The sequence below is a fragment of the Oncorhynchus clarkii genome, chromosome 9 (genome assembly GCF_045791955.1).
Source record: "Oncorhynchus clarkii lewisi isolate Uvic-CL-2024 chromosome 9, UVic_Ocla_1.0, whole genome shotgun sequence".
NCBI lineage: Eukaryota > Metazoa > Chordata > Actinopteri > Salmoniformes > Salmonidae > Oncorhynchus > Oncorhynchus clarkii.
This window is the reverse complement of record NC_092155.1, coordinates 80720458-80746838: the sequence shown is the minus strand read 5'-3', so window position 1 is coordinate 80746838 and position 26381 is coordinate 80720458. Positions and strand designations below refer to the sequence as shown.

At 48.3% G+C, this 26381-nt stretch overlaps 1 protein-coding gene across 1 annotated transcript in view; it reads right to left on the bottom strand.

Moving 5' to 3' along the window:
- The window catches only part of LOC139416981 (filamin-A-like), a 165723-nt gene that overhangs the window by 13517 nt on the left and 125825 nt on the right, over positions 1–26381 (bottom strand). Inside the window, exons 34-40 of the mRNA XM_071166212.1 lie at positions 23401–23529; positions 23039–23212; positions 22468–22629; positions 22067–22270; positions 15661–15813; positions 15421–15543; positions 53–319 (exon numbers count right to left, since the gene is read on the bottom strand). Of these exons, the coding sequence (XP_071022313.1) occupies positions 53–319; positions 15421–15543; positions 15661–15813; positions 22067–22270; positions 22468–22629; positions 23039–23212; positions 23401–23529 (1212 nt within the window). The remainder of the gene's footprint in view (positions 1–52; positions 320–15420; positions 15544–15660; positions 15814–22066; positions 22271–22467; positions 22630–23038; positions 23213–23400; positions 23530–26381) is intronic.

Below are 26381 nucleotides of genomic sequence, written 5' to 3'. Positions count from 1 at the left end.
ACACTGTCAGTGGTGTTAACTAGTACAGTATAATAATTACACACACACATACCTGGTACTCCAGCCTCTGCCCTCTCCAGCCCGGGCCCCCCAGCGCGGACCTTGTGGGCTCCTCCTTCTCCAAGGGGCCCCACTGTGAACTGGAAGGGGCTGCCGGGCACGTGCACGCCTGCATACTTCACACACACTGTGTGTACGCCGGTCTCCGTGGGAACAAAGCGGATGCAGTAGGTGTTGTTCTCTCCCTCCATGATGTCAGCCTCCTGGACCTGACCAGATGGACTGGTCACCTGGGCCATCATGTCTGTTATGCTGATCTCTACACACACACACATACACATATATGGTTGTCACACCTCCATCCCTGGTCACACCTCCATCCCTAGTACCTGGTCACACCTCCATCCCTGGTCACACCTCCATCCCTAGTACCTGGTCACACCTCCATCCCTGGTCACACCTCCATCCCTGGTCACACCTCCATCCCTAGTACCTGGTCACACCTCCATCCCTACTACCTGGTCACACCTCCATCCCTGGTCACACCTCCATCCCTAATACCTGTTCAAACCTCCATCCCTGGTCACAACTCCATCCCTGGTCACACCTCCATCCCTAGTCACAACCTCCATCCCTAGTACCTAGTCACACCTCCATCCCTAGTACCTGGTCACACCTCCATCCCTAGTACCTGGTCACAACTCCGTCCCTGGTCACACCTCCATCCCTAGTCACAACCTCCATCCCTAGTGCCTAGTCACACCTCCATCCCTACTACCTGGTCACACCTCCATCCCTGGTCACACCTCCATCCCTAATACCTGTTCACACCTCCATCCCTGGTCACAACTCCATCCCTGGTCACACCTCCATCCCTAGTCACAACCTCCATCCCTAGTCCCTAGTCACACCTCCATCTCTAGTACCTAGTAACACCTCCATCCATAGTCACACCTCCATCCCTAGTACCTGTTCACACCTCCATCCCTAATACCTGGTCACAACTCCATCCCTAGTACCTGGTCACACCTCCATCCCTAGTACCTGGTCACACCTCCATCCCTAGTACCTGGTCACACCTCCATCCCTAGTACCTGGTCACACCTCCATCCCTAGTACCTGGTCACACCTCCATCCCTAGTACATGGTCACACCTCCATCCATAGTCACACCTCCATCCCTAGTACCTGGTCACACCTCCATCCCTAGTACCTGGTCACACCTCCATCCCTAGTACCTGGTCACACCTCCATCCCTAGTACCTGGTCACACCTCCATCCCTAGTACCTGGTCACAACTCCATCCCTGGTCACACCTCCATCCCTAGTCACAACCTCCATCCCTAGTACCTAGTCACACCTCCATCCCTACTACCTGGTCACACCTCCATCCCTGGTCACACCTCCATCCCTAATACCTGTTCACACCTCCATCCCTGGTCACAACTCCATCCCTGGTCACACCTCCATCCCTAGTCACAACCTCCATCCCTAGTCCCTAGTCACACCTCCATCTCTAGTACCTAGTCACACCTCCATCCATAGTCACACCTCCATCCCTAGTACCTGTTCACACCTCCATCCCTAGTACCTAGTCACACCTCCATCCCTAATACCTGGTCACAACTCCATCCCTAGTACCTGGTCACACCTCCATCCCTAGTACCTGGTCACACCTCCATCCCTAGTACCTGGTCACACCTCCATCCCTAGTACCTGGTCACACCTCCATCCCTAGTACCTGGTCACACCTCCATCCCTAGTACCTGGTCACACCTCCATCCCTAGTACCTGGTCACACCTCCATCCCTAGTACCTGGTCAAACCTCCATCCCTAGTACCTGGTCACACCTCCATCCATAGTCACACCTCCATCCCTAGTACCTGGTCACACCTCCATCCCTAGTACCTAGTCACACCTCAATCCCTAGTACCTGGTCACACCTGCATCCCTAGTACCTGGTCACACCTCCATCCCTAGTGCCTGGTCACACCTCCATCCCTAGTACCTGGTCACACCTCCATCCCTAGTACCTGGTCACACCTCCATCCCTAGTACCTAGTCACACCTCCATCCCTGGTCACACCTCCATCCCTGGTCACACCTCCATCCCTAGTACCTAGTCACACCTCCATCCCTAGTACCTAGTCACACCTCAATCCCTAGTACCTGGTCACACCTCCATCCCTAGTACCTGGTCACACCTCCATCCCTAGTACCTGGTCACACCTCCATCCCTGGTCACACCTCCATCCCTGGTCACACCTCCATCCCTAGTACCTAGTCACACCTCCATCCCTAGTACCTAGTCACACCTCAATCCCTAGTACCTGGTCACACCTCCATCCCTAGTACCTGGTCACACCTCCATCCCTGGTCACACCTCCATCCCTAGTACCTGGTCACACCTCCATCCCTAGTACCTGGTCACACCTCCATCCCTAGTCACACCTCCATCCCTGGTCACACCTCCATCCCTAGTACCTAGTCACACCTCCATCCCTAGTACCTGGTCACACCTCCATCCATAGTCACACCTCCATCCCTAGTACCTAGTCACACCTCAATCCCTAGTACCTGGTCACACCTCCATCCCTAGTACCTGGTCACACCTCCATCCCTAATACCTGTTCACACCTCAATCCCTAGTACCTGGTCACACCTCCATCCCTAGTACCTGGTCACACCTCAATCCCTAGTACCTGGTCACACCTCCATCCATAGTCACACCTCCATCCCTAGTACCTAGTCACACCTCAATCCCTAGTACCTGGTCACACCTCCATCCCTAGTACCTGGTCACACCTCCATCCCTAATACCTGTTCACACCTCAATCCCTAGTACCTGGTCACACCTCCATCCCTAGTACCTGGTCACACCTCAATCCCTAGTACCTGGTCACACCTCCATCCCTAGTACCTGGTCACACCTCCATCCCTAGTACCTGGTCACACCTCCATCCCTAGTACCTGGTCACACCTCCATCCCAAGTCACACCTCCATCCCTAGTACCTGGTCACACCTCCATCCCTGGTCACACCTCCATCCCTAGTACCTGGTCACACCTCCATCCCTGGTCACACCTCCATCCCTAGTCACAACTCCATCCCTAGTACCTGGTCACACCTCCATCCCTAGTACCCGGTCACACCTCCATCCCAAGTACCCGGTCACACCTCCATCCCTAGTACCTGGTCACACCTCCATCCCTAGTACCTGGTCACACCTCCATCCCTAGTACCTGGTCACACCTCCATCTCTAGTACCTGGTCACACCTCCATCCCTAGTGCCTGGTCACGCCTCCATCCCTAGTACCTGGTCACAACTCCATCCCTGGTACTGGGTCACAACTCCATCTCTAGTCACACCTCCATTTCTAGTACCAGGTCACACCTCCATCCCTAGTACCTGGTCACACCTCCATCCCTAGTACCTGGTCACACCATCCATAGTCACACCTCCATCCATAGTCACACCTCCATCCCATAGTCACACCTCCATCCATAGTCACACCTCCATCCCTAGTACCTGGTCACACCTCCATCTCTAGTATCTGGTCACACCTCCATCCCTAGTCACACCTCCATCCCTAGTCACACCTCCATCCCTAGTACCTGGTCACACCATCCCTAGTCACACCTCCATCCATAGTCACACCTCCATCCCTAGTCACACCTCCATCCATAGTCACACCTCCATCCCTAGTCACACCTCCATCCATAGTCACACCTCCATCTCTAGTACCTGGTCACACCTCCATCTCTAGTACCTGGTCACACCTCCATCTCTAGTACCTGGTCACACCTCCATCCCTAGTACCTGGTCACACCTCCATCCCTAGTACCTGGTCACACCTTCATCTCTAGTACCTGGTCACACCTCCATCCCTAGCACCTGGTCACACCTCCATCCCTAGTACCTGGTCACACCTCCACCCCTAGTACCTGGTCACACCTCCATCCCTAGTACCTGGTCACACCTCCATCCATAGTCACACCTCCATCCCTAGTACCTGGTCACACCTCCATCCATAGTCACACCTCCATCCCTAGTACCTGGTCACACCTCCATCTCTAGTACCTGGTCACACCTCCATCTCTAGTACCTGGTCACACCTCCATCCCTAGTACCTGGTCACACCTCCATCCCTAGTACCTGGTCACACCTCCATCCATAGTCACACCTCCATCCCTAGTACCTGGTCACACCTCCATCCATAGTCACACCTCCATCCCTAGTACCTGGTCACACCTCCATCTCTAGTACCTGGTCACACCTCCATCTCTAGTACCTGGTCACACCTCCATCTCTAGTACCTGGTCACACCTCCATCTCTAGTACCTGGTCACACCTCCATCCCTAGTACCTGGTCACACCTCCATCCATAGTCACACCTCCATCCCTAGTACCTGGTCACACCTCCATCTCTAGTACCTGGTCACACCTCCATCTCTAGTATACCTGGTCACACCTCCATCTCTAGTACCTGGTCACACCTCCACCTCTCTAGTACCTGGTCCATCCCTAGTACCTGGTCACACCTCCATCCTCCATCTCTAGTACCTGGTCACACCTCCATCTCTAGTACCTGGTCACACCTCCATCTCTAGTACCTGGTCACACCTCCATCTCCTAGTACCTGGTCACACCTCCATCTCTAGTACCTGGTCACACCTCCATCTCTAGTACCTGGTCACACCTCCATCTCTAGTACCTGGTCACACCTCCATCTCTAGTACCTGGTCACACCTCCATCTCTAGTACCTGGTCACACCTCCATCTCTAGTACCTGGTCACACCTCCATCTCTAGTACTAGTACCTGGTCACACCTCCTAGTACCTGGTCACACCTCCATCCCTAGTACCTGGTCACACCTCCATCCCTAGTACCTGGTCACACCTCCATCCCTAGTACCTGGGTCACACCTCCATCTCTAGTACCTGGTCACACCTCCATCTCTAGTACCTGGTCACACCTCCATCTCTAGTACCTGGTCACACCTCCATCTCTAGTACCTGGTCACACCTCCATCTCTAGTACCTGGTCACACCTCCATCTCTAGTACCTGGTCACACCTCCATCTCTAGTACCTGGTCACACCTCCATCTCTAGTACCTGGTCACACCTCCATCTCTAGTGCCTGGTCACACCTCCATCTCTAGTACCTGGTCACACGTCCATCTCTAGTACCTAGTCACACCTCCATCCCTAGTCACACCTCCATCCCTAGTACCTGGTCACACCTCCATCCATAGTCACACCTCCATCCCTAGTACCTGGTCACACCTCCACTAGTACCTGGTCACACCTCCATCTCTAGTACCTGGTCACACCTCCATCTCTAGTACCTGGTCACACCTCCATCTCTAGTACCTGGTCACACCTCCATCTCTAGTACCTGGTCACACCTCCATCCCTAGTACCTAGTCCCACCTCCATCCCTAGTACCTGGTCACACCTCCATCCCTAGTACCTGGTCACACCTCCATCCCTAGTACCTGGTCACACCTCCATCCCTAGTACCTGGTCACACCTCCATCCCTAGTACCTGGTCACACCTCCATCCCTAGTACCTGGTCACACCTCCATCCCTAGTACCTGGTCACACCTCCATCCTAGTACCTGGTCACACCTCCATCTCTAGTACCTGGTCACACCTCCATCCCTAGTACCTGGTCACACCTCCATCCCTAGTACCTGGTCACACCTCCATCCCTAGTACCTGGTCACACCTCCATCCCTAGTACCTGGTCACACCTCCATCCCTAGTACCTGGTCACACCTCCATCCCTAGTACCTGGTCACACCTCCATCCCCCTAGTACCTGGTCACACCTCCATCCCTAGTACCTGGTCACACCTCCATCCCTAGTACCTGGTCACACCTCCATCCCTAGTACCTGGTCACACCTCCATCCCTAGTACCTGGTCACACCTCCATCCCTAGTACCTGGTCACACCTCCATCCCTAGTACCTGGTCACACCTCCATCCCTAGTACCTGGTCACACCTCCATCCCTAGTACCTGGTCACACCTCCATCCCTAGTACCTGGGTCACACCTCCATCTCTAGTACCTGGTCACACCTCCATCTCTAGTACCTGGTCACACCTCCATCTCTAGTACCTGGTCACACCTCCATCTCTAGTACCTGGTCACACCTCCATCTCTAGTACCTGGTCACACCTCCATCTCTAGTACCTGGTCACACCTCCATCCCTAGTACCTGGTCACACCTCCATCCATAGTCACACCTCCATCCCTAGTACCTGGTCACACCTCCATCCCTAGTACCTGGTCACACCTCCATCCCTAGTACCTGGTCACACCTCCATCCCTAGTACCTGGTCACACCTCCATCCCTAGTACCTGGTCACACCTCCATCTCTAGTACCTGGTCACACCTCCATCTCTAGTACCTGGTCACACCTCCATCCCTAGTACCTGGTCACACCTCCATCCTCCATCCATCCCTAGTACCTGGTCACACCTCCATCTCTAGTACCTGGTCACACCTCCATCCCTAGTACCTGGTCACACCTCCATCCCTAGTACCTGGTCACACCTCCATCCCTAGTACCTGGTCACACCTCCATCCCTAGTACCTGGTCACACCTCCATCTCTAGTACCTGGTCACACCTCCATCCCTAGTACCTGGTCACACCTCCATCCCTAGTACCTGGTCACACCTCCATCTCTAGTACCTGGTCACACCTCCATCTCTAGTACCTGGTCACACCTCCATCCCTAGTACCTGGTCACACCTCCATCTCTAGTACCTGGTCACACCTCCATCCCTAGTACCTGGTCACACCTCCATCTCTAGTACCTGGTCACACCTCCATCCCTAGTACCTGGTCACACCTCCATCCCTAGTACCTGGTCACACCTCCATCCCTAGTACCTGGTCACACCTCCATCCCTAGTACCTGGTCACACCTCCATCCCTAGTACCTGGTCACACCTCCATCCATCTCTAGTACCTGGTCACACCTCCATCTCTAGTACCTGGTCACACCTCCATCCATCCCTAGTACCTGGTCACACCTCCATCTCTAGTACCTGGTCACACCTCCATCTCTAGTACCTGGTCACACCTCCATCCCTAGTACCTGGTCACACCTCCATCCCTAGTACCTGGTCACACCTCCATCCCTAGTACCTGGTCACACCTCCATCTCTAGTACCTGGTCACACCTCCATCCCTAGTACCTGGTCACACCTACCTGGTCACACCTCCATCCCTAGTACCTGGTCACACCTCCATCTCTAGTACCTGGTCACACCTCCATCCCTAGTACCTGGTCACACCTCCATCCCTAGTACCTGGTCACACCTCCATCCCTAGTACCTGGTCACACCTCCATCTCTAGTACCTGGTCACACCTCCATCCCTAGTACCTGGTCACACCTCCATCCATAGTCACACCTCCATCCCTAGTACCTGGTCACACCTCCATCTCTAGTACCTGGTCACACCTCCATCCCTACCTGGTACCTACCTGGTCACACCTCCATCCCTAGTACCTGGTCACACCTCCATCCCTAGTACCTGGTCACACCTCCATCTCTAGTACCTGGTCACACCTCCATCCCTAGTACCTGGTCACACCTCCATCCCTAGTACCTGGTCACACCTCCATCCCTAGTACCTGGTCACACCTCCATCTCTAGTACCTGGTCACACCTCCATCTCTAGTACCTGGTCACACCTCCATCTCTAGTACCTGGTCACACCTCCATCTCTAGTACCTGGTGACACCTCCATCTCTAGTACCTGGTCACACCTCCATCTCTAGTACCTGGTCACACCTCCATCTCTAGTACCTGGTCACACCTCCATCTCTAGTACCTGGTCACACCTCCATCTCTAGTACCTGGTCACACCTCCATCTCTAGTACCTGGTCACACCTCCATCATCTCTAGTAGTCACACCTCCATCTCTAGTACCTGGTCACACCTCCATCCCTAGTACCTGGTCACACCTCCATCCCTAGTACCTGGTCACACCTCCATCCCTAGTACCTGGTCACACCTCCATCCCTAGTACCTGGTCACACCTCCATCCCTAGTACCTGGTCACACCTCCATCCCTAGTACCTGGTCACACCTCCATCCCTAGTACCTGGTCACACCTCCATCCCTAGTACCTGGTCACACCTCCATCCCTAGTACCTGGTCACACCTCCATCCCTAGTACCTGGTCACACCTCCATCCCTAGTACCTGGTCACACCTCCATCTCTAGTACCTGGTCACACCTCCATCTCTAGTACCTGGTCACACCTCCATCCCTAGTACCTGGTCACACCTCCATCCCTAGTACCTGGTCACACCTCCATCCCTAGTCACACCTCCATCCCTAGTACCTGGTCACACCTCCATCCCCTAGTACCTGGTCACACCTCCATCACACCTCCTCTAGTACCTGGTCACACCTCCATCTCTAGTACCTGGTCACACCTCCATCTCTAGTACCTGGTCACACCTCCATCTCTAGTACCTGGTCACACCTCCATCTCTAGTACCTGGTCACACCTCCATCTCTAGTACCTGGTCACACCTCCATCCCTAGTACCTGGTCACACCTCCATCCCTAGTGCCTAGTCCATCCCTAGTGCCTGGTCACACCTCCATCCCACCTCCATCCATCCCTAGTACCTGGTCACACCTCCATCTCCATCCCAAGTACCTGGTCACACCTCCAGTCACACCTCCAGCCCTAGTACCTGGTCACACCTTCATCCCTAGTCACACCTCCATCTCTAGTACCTGGTCACACCTCCATCTCTAGTACCTGGTCACACCTCCATCCCTAGTACCTGGTCACACCTCCATCTCTAGTACCTGGTCACACCTCCATCCCTAGTACCTAGTCCCACCTCCATCCCTAGTACCTGGTCACACCTCCATCCCTAGTACCTGGTCACACCTCCATCCCTAGTACCTGGTCACACCTTCATCTCTAGTACCTGGTCACACCTTCATCTCTAGTACCTGGTCACACCTCCATCCCTAGTACCTGGTCACACCTCCATCCCTAGTACCTGGTCACACCTCCATCTCTAGTACCTGGTCACACCTCCATCTCTAGTACCTGGTCACACCTCCATCCCTAGTACCTAGTCCCACCTCCATCCCTAGTACCTGGTCACACCTCCATCCCTAGTACCTGGTCACACCTCCATCCCTAGTACCTGGTCACACCTTCATCTCTAGTACCTGGTCACACCTTCATCTCTAGTACCTGGTCACACCTCCATCCCTAGTACCTGGTCACACCTCCATCCCTAGTACCTGGTCACACCTTCATCTCTAGTACCTGGTCACACCTTCATCTCTAGTACCTGGTCACACCTCCATCCCTAGTACCTGGTCACACCTCCATCCCTAGTACCTGGTCACACCTCCATCTCTAGTACCTGGTCACACCTCCATCCCTAGTACCTGGTCACACCTCCCTCCCTAGTACCTGGTCACACCTCAATCTCTAGTACCTGGTCACACCTCCATCTCTAGTACCTGGTCACACCTCCATCCCTAGTACCTGGTCACACCTCCATCTCTAGTACCTGGTCACACCTCCATCCCTGGTCACACCTCCATCCCTAGTACCTGGTCACACCTCCATCCATAGTCACACCTCCATCCCTAGTACCTGGTCACACCTCCATCCCTAGTACCTGGTCACACCTCCATCCCTAGTACCTGGTCACAGCTCCATCCCTAGTACCTGGTCACACCTCCATCTCTAGTACCTGGTCACACCTCCATCTCTAGTACCTGGTCACACCTCCATCTCTAGTACCTGGTCACACCTCCATCCCTAGTACCTGGTCACACCTCCATCTCTAGTACCTGGTCACACCTCCATCCCTAGTACCTGGTCACACCTCCATCTCTAGTACCTGGTCACACCTCCATCTCTAGTACCTGGTCACACCTCCATCCCTAGTACCTGGTCACACCTCCATCTCTAGTACCTGGTCACACCTCCATCCATAGTACCTGGTCACACCTTCATCTCTAGTCACACCTCCATCTCTAGTACCTGGTCACACCTCCACCTCCATCCCTAGTATCTGGTCACACCTCCATCCCTAGTACCTGGTCACACCTCCATCTCTAGTACCTGGTCACACCTCCACCTCCATCCTTAGTACCTGGTCACACCTCCATCCCTAATACCTGGTCACACCTCCATCCCTAGTACCTGGTCACACCTCCATCCCTAGTACCTGGTCACACCTCCATCCCTAGTACCTGGTCACAGCTCCATCACTAGTACCTGGTCACACCTCCATCCCTAGTACCTGGTCACGCCTCCATCTCTAGTACCTAGTCACACCTCCATCCCTAGTACCTGGTCACACCTCCATCTCTAGTACCTTGTCACACCTCCATCCCTAGTACCTGGTCACACCTACATCTCTAGTACCTGGTCACACCTCCATCCCTAGTACCTGGTCACACCTCCATCCCTAGTACCTGGTCACACCTCCATCCCTAGTACCTGGTCACACCTCCACCTCCATCCCTAGTACCTGGTCACACCTCCACCTCCATCCCTAGTACCTGGTCACACCTCCATCCCTAGTACCTGGTCACACCTCCATCCCTAGTACCTGGTCACACCTCCATCCCTAGTACCTGGTCACACCTCCATCCCTAGTACCTGGTCACACCTCCATCTCTAGTACCTGGTCACACCTCCATCTCTAGTACCTGGTCACACCTCCATCTCTAGTACCTGGTCACACCTCCATCTCTAGTACCTGGTCACACCTCCATCCCTAGTACCTGGTCACACCTCCATCCCTAGTACCTGGTCACACCTCCATCCCTAGTACCTGGTCACACCTCCACCTCCACCCCTAGTACCTGGTACTATAAATCATAACATTTTTGTGTGTTAATGATGGTGGATTATTTTCCAAGTTTTTAGTCGGAAATTTTGAAAAGAGAATCGTCCAGCCCATTGGGTATCTTATTACACCCCCATATGTCATGTCTGACAATTGAATCATTACACCCCTCTAAAATTAACCGCTGCCATTGGTGTAACCCCTATTACCAGTCTGTAGAACCTCTCTTTATTAAAGAATGGAAAGCTGCCATGGTCATCCCCCTCTTCAAAGGGGGTGACACTCTAGACCCAAACTAAAGTCTTCAAAAGCCAGAAAATAAACAGATTACAGACCATTTCAAATCCGACAGTACCTTCTCCGCTGTTCAATCTGGTTTTCGAGCCGGTCACGGGTGCACCTCAGCCACGCTAAAGGTACTAAACGATATCATAACCACCATCGGTAAAAGACAGTACTGTGCAGCCGTCTTCATCAACCTGGCCAAGGCTTTCGACTCTGTCAATTACCGTATTCTTATCGACGGACTCAATAGCCTTTGTTTCTCAAATGACTGCCTCGCCTGGTTCACCAACTACTTCGCAGACAGAGTTCAGTGTGTTAAATCGGAGGGCCTGTTGTCCGGACCTCTGGCAGTCTCTATGGGGGTGCCACAGGGTTCAATTCTCGGGCCGACTCTTTTCTCTGTATACATCAACGATGTCGCTCTTGCTGCTGGTGATTCTTTGATCCACCTCTACCAGACAACACCATTCTGTATACATCTGGCCCTTCTTTGGACACTGTGCAACTAACCTCCAAATGAGCTTCAATGCCATACAAGACTCCTTCTGTGGCCACTAACTGCTCTTAAACGCTAGCAAAACCAAATGCATGCTTTTCAACCGGTCGCTGCCCGCATCCGCCCGCCCGACTAGCATCACTACTCTGGACGGTTCTGACTTAGAACACGTGGACAACTACAAAGAGCTAGGTGTCTGGCTAGACTGTAAACTCCTTCCAGACTCATATCAAACATATCCAATCCAAAATCAAATCTATAATCGGCTTTCTATTTCGCAACAGAGCCTCCTTCACTCACGCCGTCAAACTTACGCTAGTAAAACTGACTATCCTACCGATCCTCGACTTTGGCAATGTCACCTCCAAAATAGCAGTCTATCACAGTGCCATCCGTTTTGTTACCAAAGCGCCTTATACCACCCACCACTGCGACCTGTATGCTCTAGTCGGCTGGCCCTCACTACATATTCGTTGCCAGACCCACTGGCTCCAGGTCATCTAAAAGTCTATGCTAGGTAAATCTCCGCCTTATCTCAGCTCACTGGTCACCATAACAACACCCACCCGTAGCACGTACTCCAGCAAGAGTACTACATAGCCCATCTGTAAATAGCCCACCCAATCTACCTACCTCATCCCCATATTGTTTTTATTTACTTTGCTGCTCTTTTGCACACCAGTATCACTACTTACACACCATCATCTGCTCATTTATCACTGTTAATCTGCTAAATTGTAATTACTTTGCTACTATGGCCTATTTATTGCCTTACCTCCTCATGCCATTTGCACACACTGTATATATAGACTTTTTTTTTCTTTCTATTGTGTTATTGACTGTATGTTTGTTTATTCCATGTGTAACTCTGTGTTGTTGTTTCTGTCGCACTGCATTGCTTTATCTTGGCCAGGTCGCAGTTGTAAATGAGAACTTGTTCTCAACTAGCCTACCTGGTTAAATAAAGGTGAAATACAATTTTCAAAAAAATATGTAATGTCTTGAAATATGAATTGTCCAGCACATTGGGTATCTCATTACACCCCCATATGTCATGTCTTGAAATATGCAGACAGGCGGATTAAAAGTATGTTTACAAAGTTGACAACTTTTTAGCTCGGCCCACAACTTCCAGACTTGATAGCATTCCCAGAAAGCATGGATTATTGACTAATTGTTAGTTTTACACTAAAGACATGACTCTGCCTTAGTGCTGTAGATTTTGTGAATTTCTTCTCTTGTGTAATAAATGATATACATTAGTTTATACTGAATTAAACGTATATCTTTGTTAACTGTATTTTTGTTAGTTATGCTCCAACTTTCCCTCCATCTTGTGCCAATATCAGTTCTTTTCCAGTCTTGGTTCCAATAGTTAATATTTTTTTCAAAGAGACTGTCAGTGTGGTATGCTCTCTGCAAGGTTTTGTATATCTTCCTTATCATTATGAACATCCTTTTCTGACTCAAATAAGATTCCCTCAAGGTTGCTATGATGTCCAAAATACTTTAAATAGACATTTCCTCAAGGTTGCTATGATGTCCAAAAGACTTCAAATAGACATTTCCTCAAGGTTGCTACGATGTCCAAAAGACTTCAAGTAGACATTTCCTCAAGGTTGCTATGATGTCCATTCAAGACTTTTCAACATCAACAACTATTATTGATGAATCTATATCTTGTTTTTTTATTTATTGTATTTAAGTAAAATATGTTCTTGTATGTGTTAGTAAGTGTCTATTTTTTAATAAACCCTGTTTGATTGATATGTATCAAGTCTGGTCAGACTTTTGACTGTATATTGCTTATAAGCTTTGTTATTATTTATTGTCACAATTTATTAAATGTATGGGACTATAATCAGCAGGGGACTCCAGATTCTCCTGGTGTTAATATACATTAACTGAAATAACTGTTTGATGGATGGAAATAGGAAGTACTGAATTTAATGAAATGTGTGTTGTCATTTGTGTAAATAGGAGGGTGTAACGAGTGCACTGAGAGTAGGGAAGCAAGTTCAGGGAGTGAGTGTTTCAATAAAAACATTTAAAAATAAACACAACACAAACAACGCACCGACTTGAAAACAGGTCAATAACACCTGAGGAAAGAGCCAAGGGGAGTGACAGAAAGAGGGAAGATAATCAAGTAGGTGATGGAGTCCAGGTGAGTGACAGATATAGGGAAGATAATCAAGGAGGTAATGGAGTCCAGGTGAGTGTCATGGAGCGCAGGTGCGCGAGACGATGGTGACCTAGAGGCTGGAGACGGAGTATACCTGACAGGGGGCTACTTTGACACAAAATATTGAATAGAATTCTATGGGAAAGCCATCCATTCCTGGTGCTTTTCTCCATGCTAAAGTTAACAGTATCTAATATTTCTTCTCTATTTTTAATAATAACTGCTGGGTCTAAGAAGGCTATAGGATCCGTTCAACTGTTGTTTATTTCTGATATAATTTTCATAGAAGCTGTTAACATCATCATTAATCTCACTGTTGTTTAATTCTGATTTCCATACATAGAAGCTGTTAACATCGTCATTAATCTCACTGTTGTTTCTAATTATTGCTTTTGTATCTTCGTCTTTTAACATTATAACTGGTTTAGCGTGTATTAGTTTTGTGAGAGCTGTGAGATGTCTACCGGGTTTATTTGGCATTAACTAGTATGCTTTATTTGAGTTGAACCTGTTTTGTTGTCTCTATTCAAAAGTCAAAGTCAAAGATTGTTTAAATCCTGCTTAAATTCAGACCTGTTCTTCTTTACCTTGTAAATATTCTTTATGGTATTTTTCTAAGATAGTGATTTAATTTTCTTTAATTGTAATTTCTAAAAGAGATTTAACTATTGCCGAGTATGAGATTATTGTTCTCCTAATGTATACCTTAAAGGCATCCCCAATTATATTGGGGGTCGGCTTTTCTCTGTCCTCTACGTCTATATTTGTAATGGTAAAAGGTTGTCATTTTTTCATTTCTGTATTTAATACATTTCAGGTCCAGAAGATGTACTCTGTTCATTCTCCACATTCCGTTGCTAAATGTATTTTCTGTAGGTGTAATTAAGCAAAGCTCTGTCATCCCATCATTAAGCAGAGCTCTGCCATCCCATCATTAAGCAGAGCTCTGCCATCCCATCATTAAGCAGAGCTCTGTCATCCCATCATTAAGCAGAGCTCTGCCATCCCATCATTAAGCAAAGCTCTGCCATCCCATCATTAAGCAGAGCTCTGTCATCCCATCATTAAGCAGAGCTCTGTCATCCCATCATTAAGCAGAGCTCTGCCATCCCATCATTAAGCAGAGCTCTGTCATCCCATCATTAAGCAGAGCTCTGTCATCCCATCATTAAGCACAGCTCTGCCATCCCATCATTAAGCAGATCTCTGTCATCCCATCATTAAGCAGAGCTCTGTCATCCCATCATTAAGCAGAGCTCTGTCATCCCATCATTAAGCAGAGCTCTGTCATCCCATCATCGGGGCAGCAGCATAGCCTAGTGGTTAGAGCGTTGGACTAGTAACTGAAAGGTTGCAGTCGAATCCCCGAGCTGACAAGGTACAAATCTGTCGTTCTGCCCTTGAACAGGCAGTTAACCCACTGTTCCTAGGCCGTCATTGAAAATAAGAATTTGTTCTTAACTGACTTGCCTAGTTAAATAAAAAATAAAATTAAGCATGATACCGGAAAATGATACCTACATGATATACATGATACCTACAGTACATCACTGTTTTTGCTATCCAGTAAATTGGAATCCCCATACCTGGGATCTTGAGGCTGAGGTCACACTGGCTGCCAATGTTTGCAACAGACGCTGCCCTCTTCTTCCTGGTGATGCTCTCCTTCATCCTCCCTTCTCCTGTCACCTTCACCGTGAACGCACTCCCTACACAAACACACACACACATATACATACACTTATTTAAATTGTTCAGATAGTCAATTTATAATATTATTCAAAAGAATCGACAACTTTATTATGTACTATATTATTATATATTACCTGGTACGTGCTGGTCAGTGAACTTGATGTTGATGATGTAGCTTCCTGGTTCAGTAGGGCAGTAGGTGACCTTACAGGTGCCATCCTCCTGGTCCTCAGTGTTAATGTCCACCTTACTGGGGCCCTCGATGGACAGACTCAGACACCCATAGCCTACACACAGACACAGACACAGTGTTAATGTCCACCTTACTGGGGCCCTCGATGGACAGACTCAGACCCCCATAGCCTACACACAGACACAGACACAGTGTTAATGTCCACCTTACTGGGGCCCTCGGTGGACAGACTCAGACACCCATAGCCTACACACAGACACAGACACAGTGTTAATGTCCACCTTACTGGGGCCCTCGATGGACAGACTCAGACACCCATAGCCTACACACAGACACAGACACAGTGTTAATGTCCACCTTACTGGGGCCCTCGATGGACAGACTCAGACACCCATAGCCTACACACAGACACAGACACAGTGTTAATGTCCACCTTACTGGGGCCCTCGATGGACAGACTCAGACCCCCATAGACTAAAGCAAATCACATCAAACTTCATCTAAAGTCAAAGTCAAAATTTCAACACACTTCGAGATAAGATTAAATAATATAAGATAACAGATAAAAACATTATTAATCCCAGATTTGATTAGATCAGCCAATACATACAGTGTTAAGAGTAAAACAATAAAATAAATAAATAAATCATGAAACAAAAGACAAATTAAGTATGACATAATTAAAGTAGAAATGGTCGTCTAAATTGCTAAAAGGTTAATAATAGTGTTCTGTAAAATGCAACAGCTGGACAACAGATGAAGATATTCCCAACTTGTATTTATTTATTTGACTTATTATCCAGTAGATATTGACTGAATTTTAGCACATAAAACATTGTAATGACAAGTTGGTACTACTGTTGGAGGGCCCTTTGTCTACCCCCATTCAGCATTAGGAACACCTTCCTGATATTGAGTTGGTACTACTATTGGAGGGCGCTTTGTCTACCCCCATTCAGCATTAGGAACACCTTCCTGATACTGAGTTGGTACTACTATTGGAGGGCCCTTTGTCTACACCCATTCAGCATTAGGAACACCTTCCTGATATTGAGTTGGTACTACTATTGGAGGGCCCTTTGTCTACCCCCATTCAGCATTAGGAACACCTTCCTGATACTGAGTTGGTACTACTATTGGAGGGCCCTTTGTCTACCCCCATTCAGCATTAGGAACACCTTCCTGATATTGAGTTGGTACTACTATTGGAGGGCCCTTTGTCTACACCCATTCAGCATTAGGAACACCTTCCTGATATTGAGTTGGTACTACTATTGGAGGGCCCTTTGTCTACACCCATTCAGCATTAGGAACACCTTCCTGATACTGAGTTGGTACTACTATTGGAGGGCCCTTTGTCTACACCCATTCAGCATTAGGAACACCTTCCTGATATTGAGTTGGTACTACTATTGGAGGGCCCTTTGTCTACCCCCATTCAGCATTAGGAACACCTTCCTGATATTGAGTTGGTACTACTATTGGAGAGCCCTTTGTCTACCCCCATTCAGCATTGTTCACACCCTCTTAAGCCTTAGCCCCACCCATCTCATTAAGGGTTGATCCAATTCTGTACAAACTTGCCAGCTACTTCCAGGCATCTAAGAGAGAGAGAGAGAACAGCTCACTGAACATTATTCGTGCCAAGAGAGCTGGTTAGGGTGTTACAGTCTGTTTTCCTGAGTGTTGGTGACTGCAACAGTGTTGTCATATTGTCCGTTTGTAAATTCAGAGTGTTTCTTGTTCAGAGAGCGCACTGGACGCTCTGGTCAATAAGTAGGGTTGTTCCGAAAGCTCTGACCTCACAACAACAGTCGAGCACCCAAGCTAACTGGCTAACATTGGCTAGCTACTTCCAGACACATAATGAGAGAACACCCCTCTCTGACCATTTCACTCACCCTAGCAGAGCTGGTTAGGCAGTTTTCATGTTATCCAGAGCGTTGGTGACTGTAACACTGCTGCTGGCAACAATTGAATTACGCTTTGTTGCTGATGTTAACTGACACCAGACATATTCAACGGGTGCTGGGCGTTCAAAAATTAATCAGTTATTCTGCGCTCTGGCACACTAAAACTAGAGTATTTTCTTAACTTCTTGGTGACTGGGGGGCAGTATTGAGTAGCTTGGATGAATAAGGTGCCCAGAGTAAACTGCCTGCTACTCTGTCCCAGATGTGAATATATGCATATTAGTAGTAGTATTGGATAGAAAACACTCTGAAGTTTCTAAAACTGCTTGAATGATGTCTGTGAGTATAACAGAACTCATATGGAAGGCAAAAATCTGAGAAAAATCACACCAGGAAGTGGGAAATTTGAGGCTTATAGTTGTTCAACTCTTTGCCATTCCAATATACAGTGTAAATGGGTCATATTGCACTTCCTAAGGCTTCCACTTAGACTGTCAACAGTCTTTAGACCTTTGTTTGAGGCTTCTGCTATGAAGGGGGGCTGAATGAGAGGGGAATGAGTCAGGTGTCTGGCAGAGTGCCACAGGCTCGTGACACACGGTCATGAGAGAGTTAGCTCTCGTTCCATTGCTTTTCTACAGACAAAGGAATTCTCCGGTTGGAATATTATTGAAGATGTACGATAAAAACATCCTAAAGATTGATTCTATACTTAGTTTGGCATGTTTCTACGACCTGTAATATAACTTTTTGAACTTGTCGTCCGACGTTCGGCTGGACTTGCACGAGCGTTTGGATTTGTTTACCAAACGCCCTAACAAAAGAAGCTATTTGGACATAAATGATGAACTTTATCGAACAAATCAAACATTTATTGTGGAACTGGGATTCCTGGGAGTGCATTCTGATGAAGATCATGAAAGGTAAGTGAATATTTATAATGCTATTTGTGACTAATGTTGACTACACAATATGGCGGATATCTTTTTGGCTGCTTTGGTGTCTGAATGCTGTACTCAGATTATTGCATGGTTTGCTTTTACCGTAAAGTTTAAAAAACAATCTGACACAGCGGTTGCATTAAGGAGAAGTATATCTCTAATTCCATGTATAACACTTGTATTTTCATCAACATTTATGATGAGTATTTCTGTAAATTGATGTGACTTTGAAAAATCACAGCATGTTTTAGAACTACTGAATGTAATGTGTCAATGTAAAATTTGATTTTTTTTTATATAAATATGCACTTTATCGAACAAAACATACATGTATTGTGTAACATGAAGTCTTATGAGTGTCATCTGATGAAGATCATCAAATTATGAGATTTTTGTTTGTTTTGAATTTGGCGCCCTGCACTTTCACTGGCTGTTGGCGGGGTGGGACGCTACCGTCCCACATTTCCCAGAGAGGTTAATATACAAAGAGGTTAGTTAACCTGTTGCGACTCTAGGGGCAGTATTTTCATTTTTGGAAAAAAAACGTTCCCATTTTAAATATATTTTGTCAGGACAAGATGCTAGAATATGCATATAATTGACAGCTTTGGATAGAAAACACTAACGTTTCCAAAACTGTAAAGATATTGTCTGTGAGTATAACAGAACTGATGTTGCAGGCGAAAGCCTGAGAAAAATCCAATCCGGAAGTGCCCCAGGTTTTGAAAGTGCTGCGTTCCAATGAGTCCCTATTGAGCTGTGAATGTGCCATCAACCAGCTTACGCTTTCTACGTATTCCCCAAGGTGTCTACAGCATTGTGACGTAGTTGTACGCATTTATGTTGAAGAATACCCGTAGGGGGCTACATTGCGCAAGTGGTCACATGATGCTCCCGGAGAAAATCTTGCATAAAGTACAGAGGTAGCCATTATTCCAATCGCTTCTACTGAGAAACCAATTGTCCCTGTTGATATATTATCGAATAGATATTTGAAAAACACCTTGAGGATTGATTCTAAACAACGTTTGCCATGTTTCTGTCGATATTAGGGAGCTAATTTGGAATATTTTTCGGCGTTGTCATGACCGCAATTTCCGGTCGATTTCTCAGCCAAACGTGAAGAACAAACAGAACTATTTCGCCTACAAAAATAATATTTTGGGGAAAAAGGAACTTTGGCTATCTACCTGGGAGTCTCATGAGTGAAAACATCCAAAGTTCATCAAAGGTAAACGATTTAATTTGATTGCTTTTCTGATTTTCGTGACAAGGTTGCCTGCTGCTAGCAGGGCATAATGCTATGCTAGGCTATCGATAAACTTACACAAATGCTTGTCTAGCTTTGGCTGTTAAGCATATTTTGAAAATCTGAGATGACAGGGTGATTAACAAAAGGCTAAGCTGTGTTCCAATATATTCCACTTGTGATTTTCATGAATAGGAATATTTTCTAGGAAGATTTATGTCCGTTGCGTTATGCTAATTAGTGTCAGATGATGACAACGGTCCCTTTCACGGGATGGGGTGTCACTAGAGGTTAAGAAATGTAGCTAGCCTCCCGGGTGGCGCAGTGGTTAAGGGCGCTGTACTGCAGCGCCAGCTGTGCCACCAGAGACTCTGGGTTCGCGCTCAGGCTCTGTCGTAACCGGCCGTGACCGGGAGGTCCGTTGGGCGACGCACAATTGGCCTAGCGTCGTCCGGGTTAGGGAGGGTTTGGCCGGTAGGGAAATCCTTGTCTCATCGCACACCAGCGACTCCTGTGGCGGGCCGGGCACAGTGAGCGCTAACCAAGGTTGCCAGGTGCACGGTGTTTCCTCCAACACATTGGTGCGGCTGGCTTCCGGGTTGGATGGCGCTGTGTTGGGTTGTGTATCGGAGGACGCATGACTTTCAACCTTCGTCTCTCCCGAGCCCGTACGGGAGTTGTAGCGATGAGACAAGATAGTAGCTACTAAACAACTGGATACCACGAAATTGGGTAGAAAAAAACCGGACAATTTAAAATCAACATGTAAAATGTAAACATTTTTCAATCAAAAAAATCTCAAGTTAATGTTTCTCTTTGTTGTGACGTCAGTTAAATGTTTGTCTTTGTTGTGATGTTAGTTAAATGTTTCTCTTTGTTGTGACGTCAGTTAAATGTTTGTCTTTGTTGTGACGTTAGTTAAATCCCCAACTAAGAAGTGGCATTCTGACAGATGCACCGGAAAATCTTTATATTCCATTGAGCCCATTTCAGCAATTACTGGAGTGTGTTTGAGAGGTCACTACAAACGTTTTCGCGGGAAAAAACGAATGGCACAAGCAAGAGTGGGATAGAGTCGCAAGAGTAAAATGAAAGCAATCAACCCAGTGAGATTTAAGTGCCAAGTGTATATTGCACCTCTCAAACACATTAAGTAGATGGCTGATAAGGACAGATCAGCAGATGGTAAACTCACCAAACACCATCACTGACCTGCTTCGTGTGTGTCGATGATGAACTCACCAAACACCATCACTGACCTGCTTCGTGTGTGTCGATGATGAACTCACCAAACACTATCACTGACCTGCTTCGTGTGTGTCGATGATGAACTCACCAAACACTGTCACTGACCTGCTTTGCGTGTGTCGATGATGAACTCACCAAACACCATCACTGACCTGCTTCGTGTGTGCTGATGATGAACTCACCAAACACCATCACTGACCTGCTTCGTGTGTGTCGATGATGAACTCCCCAAACACCATCACTGACCTGCTTCGTGTGTGTCGATGATGAACTCACCAAACACCATCACTGACCTGCTTCGTGTGTGTCGATGATGAACTCACCAAACACCATCACTGACCTGCTTCGTGTGTGTCGATGGTGAACTCACCAAACACCATCACTGACCTGCTTCCTGTGTGCTGATGATGAACTCACCAAACACCATCACTGACCTGCTTCGTGTGTGTCGATGGTGAACTCACCAAACACCATCACTGACCTGCTTCGTGTGTGTCGATGGTGAACTCACCAAACACCATCACTGACCTGCTTCGTGTGTGTCAATGATGAACTCACCAAACACCATCACTGACCTGCTTCGTGTGTGTCGATGATGAACTCACCAAACACTATCACTGACCTGCTTTGCGTGTGTCGATGATGAACTCTCCAAACACTATCACTGACCTGCTTTGTGTGTGCTGATGATGAACTCACCAAACACCATCACTGACCTGCTTTGTGTGTGCTGATGAACTCATTAAACACACACCATCACTGACCTGCTTCTTGTGTGTCGATGAACTCACCAAACACCATCACTGACCTGCTTCGTGTGTGTCGATGATGAACTCACCAAACACCATCACTGACCTGCTTCGTGTGTGTCGATGATGAACTCACCAAACACCATCACTGACCTGCTTCGTGTGTGTCGATGATGAACTCACCAAACACCATCACTGACCTGCTTCGTGTGTGTCGATGATGAACTCACCAAACACCATCACTGACCTGCTTTGCGTGTGTCGATGATGAACTCAGCGGATTCGAAGGTTTTGGCCTCGCTGAGGCCCTGGCCAGTCACACGCACCAGGCTGGCGTCGCCAATAACTGATTGGCTTATCATCACAGTGATGGGGCTGCTGGGAATATGGTGTCTGTTTTTCTTGATGTTCACCAGGTGCTCTCCAATCTCCGTGGGAACAAATGAGATGCCTGGAGCAGGAAAGTTAGAGTCAGTAGAGCTTCTGAGAATGAGGACCACAATCTGTCGGTAGACTTTATTGTATTTTTATAGTTGGACTCTTATGGCTGAGGCATTTTAAAATCAGACAAATTACAGTTGATAGGCTGTTTCTGTTTAACAGAGGAACACACACCATGTGCCCCAACACACACACACACACACTGACCGACGTGTCCATTGCGGAGCATCTTGAGATGGCAGGGTTCCTCCTGGCCTGAGGGCGTGGTCAGAGAAGCAGTCAGCTGACTCAGGTCCAGCTCTCCAATGTCCAATGGGATGTCAGCAGCAGAGCCCACCTTCAGATGGGACACCCTCATAGAGTCATCACCTAGGAGACAGAGAGACAGAGAGAATATTATCATTATGGGATGTCAGCAGCAGAGCCGTCACTGAGAGACAGACAGGGCAGGGGGGTCCATTGAAATGTTTTTTAGATTCCACACAAGGCTATTTTGTACACCCATGACATCCACACATTCTCATGTCCCCATTTCTCACATACACCTTAAAGGATGTGTTACCTGTGATGCAGGCAGAGAAGGGGCTGCCTGGGATGTGTGTGTTACCTGTGATGCAGGCAGAGAAGGGGCTGCCTGGGCTGTGTGTGTTACATGTGATGCAGGCTGAGAAGGGGCTGCCTGGGATGTGTGTGTTACCTGTGATGCAGGCTGAGAAGGGGATGTGTGTGTTACCTGTGATGCGGGCTGAGAAGGGGCTGCCTGGGATGTGTGTGTTACCTGTGATGCAGGCTGAGAAGGGGCTGCCAGGGATGTGTTTGTCATTGTATTTGACCAGGATGCTGTACTGTCCAGGTAGGACAGGCAGGTAGGACACAGAGCATGTTCCATCCTGGTTATCCACACAGCTGATGTCGGCTTTAGAAGGACCGTCCATGGCCAGCGACAGACCACCTACCCACACAGAGAGAGAGAAAAGTTATACAAGATATAAATTATGCACATCAGCTCTGTTCGTGAACCAACACAGCTCATATTTATTGTGCTTATGATTGATTTATAATTTACTGCTACTAATTGTGTGTTACGTGTGTGTTGATTGGCTGGTTTCCCATGAGTGCATGTGCTTGTGTGTGTCCTACCCTCTCCTGCATCCTTGGTGTTGACGGTGAACATGGCAGGTTTGTTGACGGTCCCGTGGATAAGGCCCGGTCCGTATGCACTGACGTTCCCGCTGTTCACATAGTCCACATAGAACTGGAGTGGACTACCTGTTACAGAGAGAGGAGAGAGGGGGAGAGAGGAGAGAGAGAGGAGAGAGGGGAGAGAGGAGAGAGAGGGGAGAGAGAGGGGAGAGAGGGATGATAGAGAGAAGAGAGGAGAGAGAGGGGAGAGAGGGGAGAGAGGGGGAGAGAGAGGAGAGAGGGGGAGAGAGAGAGGAGAGAGGAGAGAGAGAGAGAGGGGAGAGAGAGGAGAGAGAGGGGAGAGAGTGGGGAGAGAGTGGGGAGAGAGAGAGGAGAGAGAGTGGGGAGAGAGGAGAGAGAGGAGAGAGAGGGGAGAGAGAGGAGAGAGAGTGGGGAGTGAGGGGTGAGGAGAGAGTGGGGAGTGAGGGGTGAGGAGAGAGAGGGGAGAGCAGAGGAGAGAGAGTGGGGAGAGAGGGAAGAGAGGAGAGAGGGGAAGAGAGGAGAGAGGAGAGAGGGGAGGAGAGGAGAGAGAGGGGAGAGAGAGGGGAGAGAGGAGAGAGAAAGAGAGGAGGAGAGAGAGGAGGAGAGAGAGGGGAGGCGAGAGAGAAAATCAGCACATCCAGATCCAGACCAATACTGTTAGCTGTCAAAGGAGAGGTTCTTGGCCAAGTAATCAATCAATCGATCAAATGTATTCATGAAGGTGAGGGTATGGGGTTGGTTTTACATCATCATTTACCCATCATGATGTATGTATTCATGAAGCCCTTTTTGCATCAGCCGATGTCTCAAAGTGCTGTACAGCAACCCAGCCTAAAACCCCAAACAGCAACCCAGCCTAAAACCCCAAACAGAAACCCAGCCTAAAACCCCAAACAGCAACCCAGCCTAAAACCCCAAACAGCAACCCAGCCTAAAACCCCAAACAGCAACCCAGCCTAAAACCCCAAACAGCAACCCAGCCTAAAACCCCAAACAGCAACCCAGCCTAAAACCCCAAACAGCAACCCAGCCTAAAACCCCAAACAGCAACCCAGCCTAAAACCCCAAACAGCAACCCAGCCTAAAACCCCAAACAGCAAACCAGCCTAAAACCCCAAACAGCATACCAGCCTAAAACCCCAAACAGCAACCCAGCCTAAAACCCCAAACATCAACCCAGCCTAAAACCCCAAACAGCAACCCAGCCTAAAACCCCAAACAGCAACCCAGCCTAAAACCCCAAACAGCAACCCAGCCTAAAACCCCAAACAGCAACCCAGCCTAAAACCCCAAACAGCAACCCAGCCTAAAACCCCAAACAGCAACCCAGCCTAAAACCCCAAACAGCAACCCAGCCTAAAACCCCAAACAGCAACCCAGCCTAAAACCCCAAACAGCAACCCAGCCTAAAACCCCAAACAGCAAACCAGCCTAAAACCCCAAACAGCAAACCCAGCCTAAAACCCCAAACAGCAACCCAGCCTAAAACCCCAAACAGCAACCCAGCCTAAAACCCCAAACAGCAACCCAGCCTAAAACCCCAAACAGCAACCCAGCCTAAAACCCCAAACAGCAACCCAGCCTAAAACCCCAAACAGCAAACCCAGCCTAAAACCCCAAACAGAAAACCAGTCTAAAACCCCAAACAGCAACCCAGCCTAAAACCCAAAACAGCAACCCAGCCTAAAACCCCAAACAGCAACCCAGCCTAAAACCCCAAACAGCAACCCAGCCTAAAACCCCAAACAGCAACCCAGCCTAAAACCCCAAACAGCAACCCAGCCTAAAACCCCAAACAGCAACCCAGCCTAAAACCCCAAACAGCAACCCAGCCTAAAACCCCAAACAGAAACCCAGCCTAAAACCCCAAACAGCAAACCCAGCCTAAAACCCCAAACAGCAACCCAGCCTAAAACCCCAAACAGCAACCCAGCCTAAAACCCCAAACAGCAACCCAGCCTAAAACCCCAAACAGCAACCCAGCCTAAAACCCCAAACAGCAACCCAGCCTAAAACCCCAAACAGCAACCCAGCCTAAAACCCCAAACAGCAACCCAGCCTAAAACCCCAAACAGAAACCCAGCCTAAAACCCCAAACAGAAACCCAGCCTAAAACCCCAAACAGAAACCCAGCCTAAAACCCCAAACAGCAAGCAATGCAGGTGTAGAAGCTAAGAGTCCTAAATATTCTGAAATAACTTCCACTTTTCCAAAAATATAGACCCTAAAGTGGTATGATTGAGCGAGTGGTGTAATTGGTATTGTTGCGATAAGTATCGTAAGTATTCACCCCCTTAGATTTCTTCATATTTTATTATTTTACAATGTGGGATGAAAACAGATTTAATTGTAATTTCTTGTCAAAGATCTACACAAAATACTATATAATGTCAAAGTAGAAGATGAATGAAAAATAAAACCCTAATACACCTTGATTTGATAAGTATTCACTGAATCAATCCATGTTAGAAACACCTTTGACTCAACAACCAACAAGCCTCTAAATAAAGATATGTATGTGACTGTTTATCAGAGGAGGAGCTGAGGCTCTGGGAGTGTGGTGTCAGGAAAATAACCTCTCACTCAACGTCAACAAAACAAAGGAGATGATCGTGGACTTCAGGAAACAGCAAAGGGAGCACCCCCCTATCCCTATTGACGGGACAGTAGTGGAGAAGGTGGAAAGTTTTAAGTTCCTCAGCGTACACATCACGGACAAACTGAAATGATCCACCCACACAGACAGCGTGGTGAAGAAGGCGCAACAGTGCCTCTTCAACCTCAGGAGGCTGAATAAATTTGGCTTGTCACCTAAAACCCTCACAAACTTCTACAGATGCACAATTGAGAGCATCCTGTCGGGCTGTATCACCGCCTGGTTCGGAAACTGCACTGCCCACACCCGCAAGGCTCTCCAGAGGGTGGTGCGGTCTGGCCAACGCATCACCGGGGCCAAA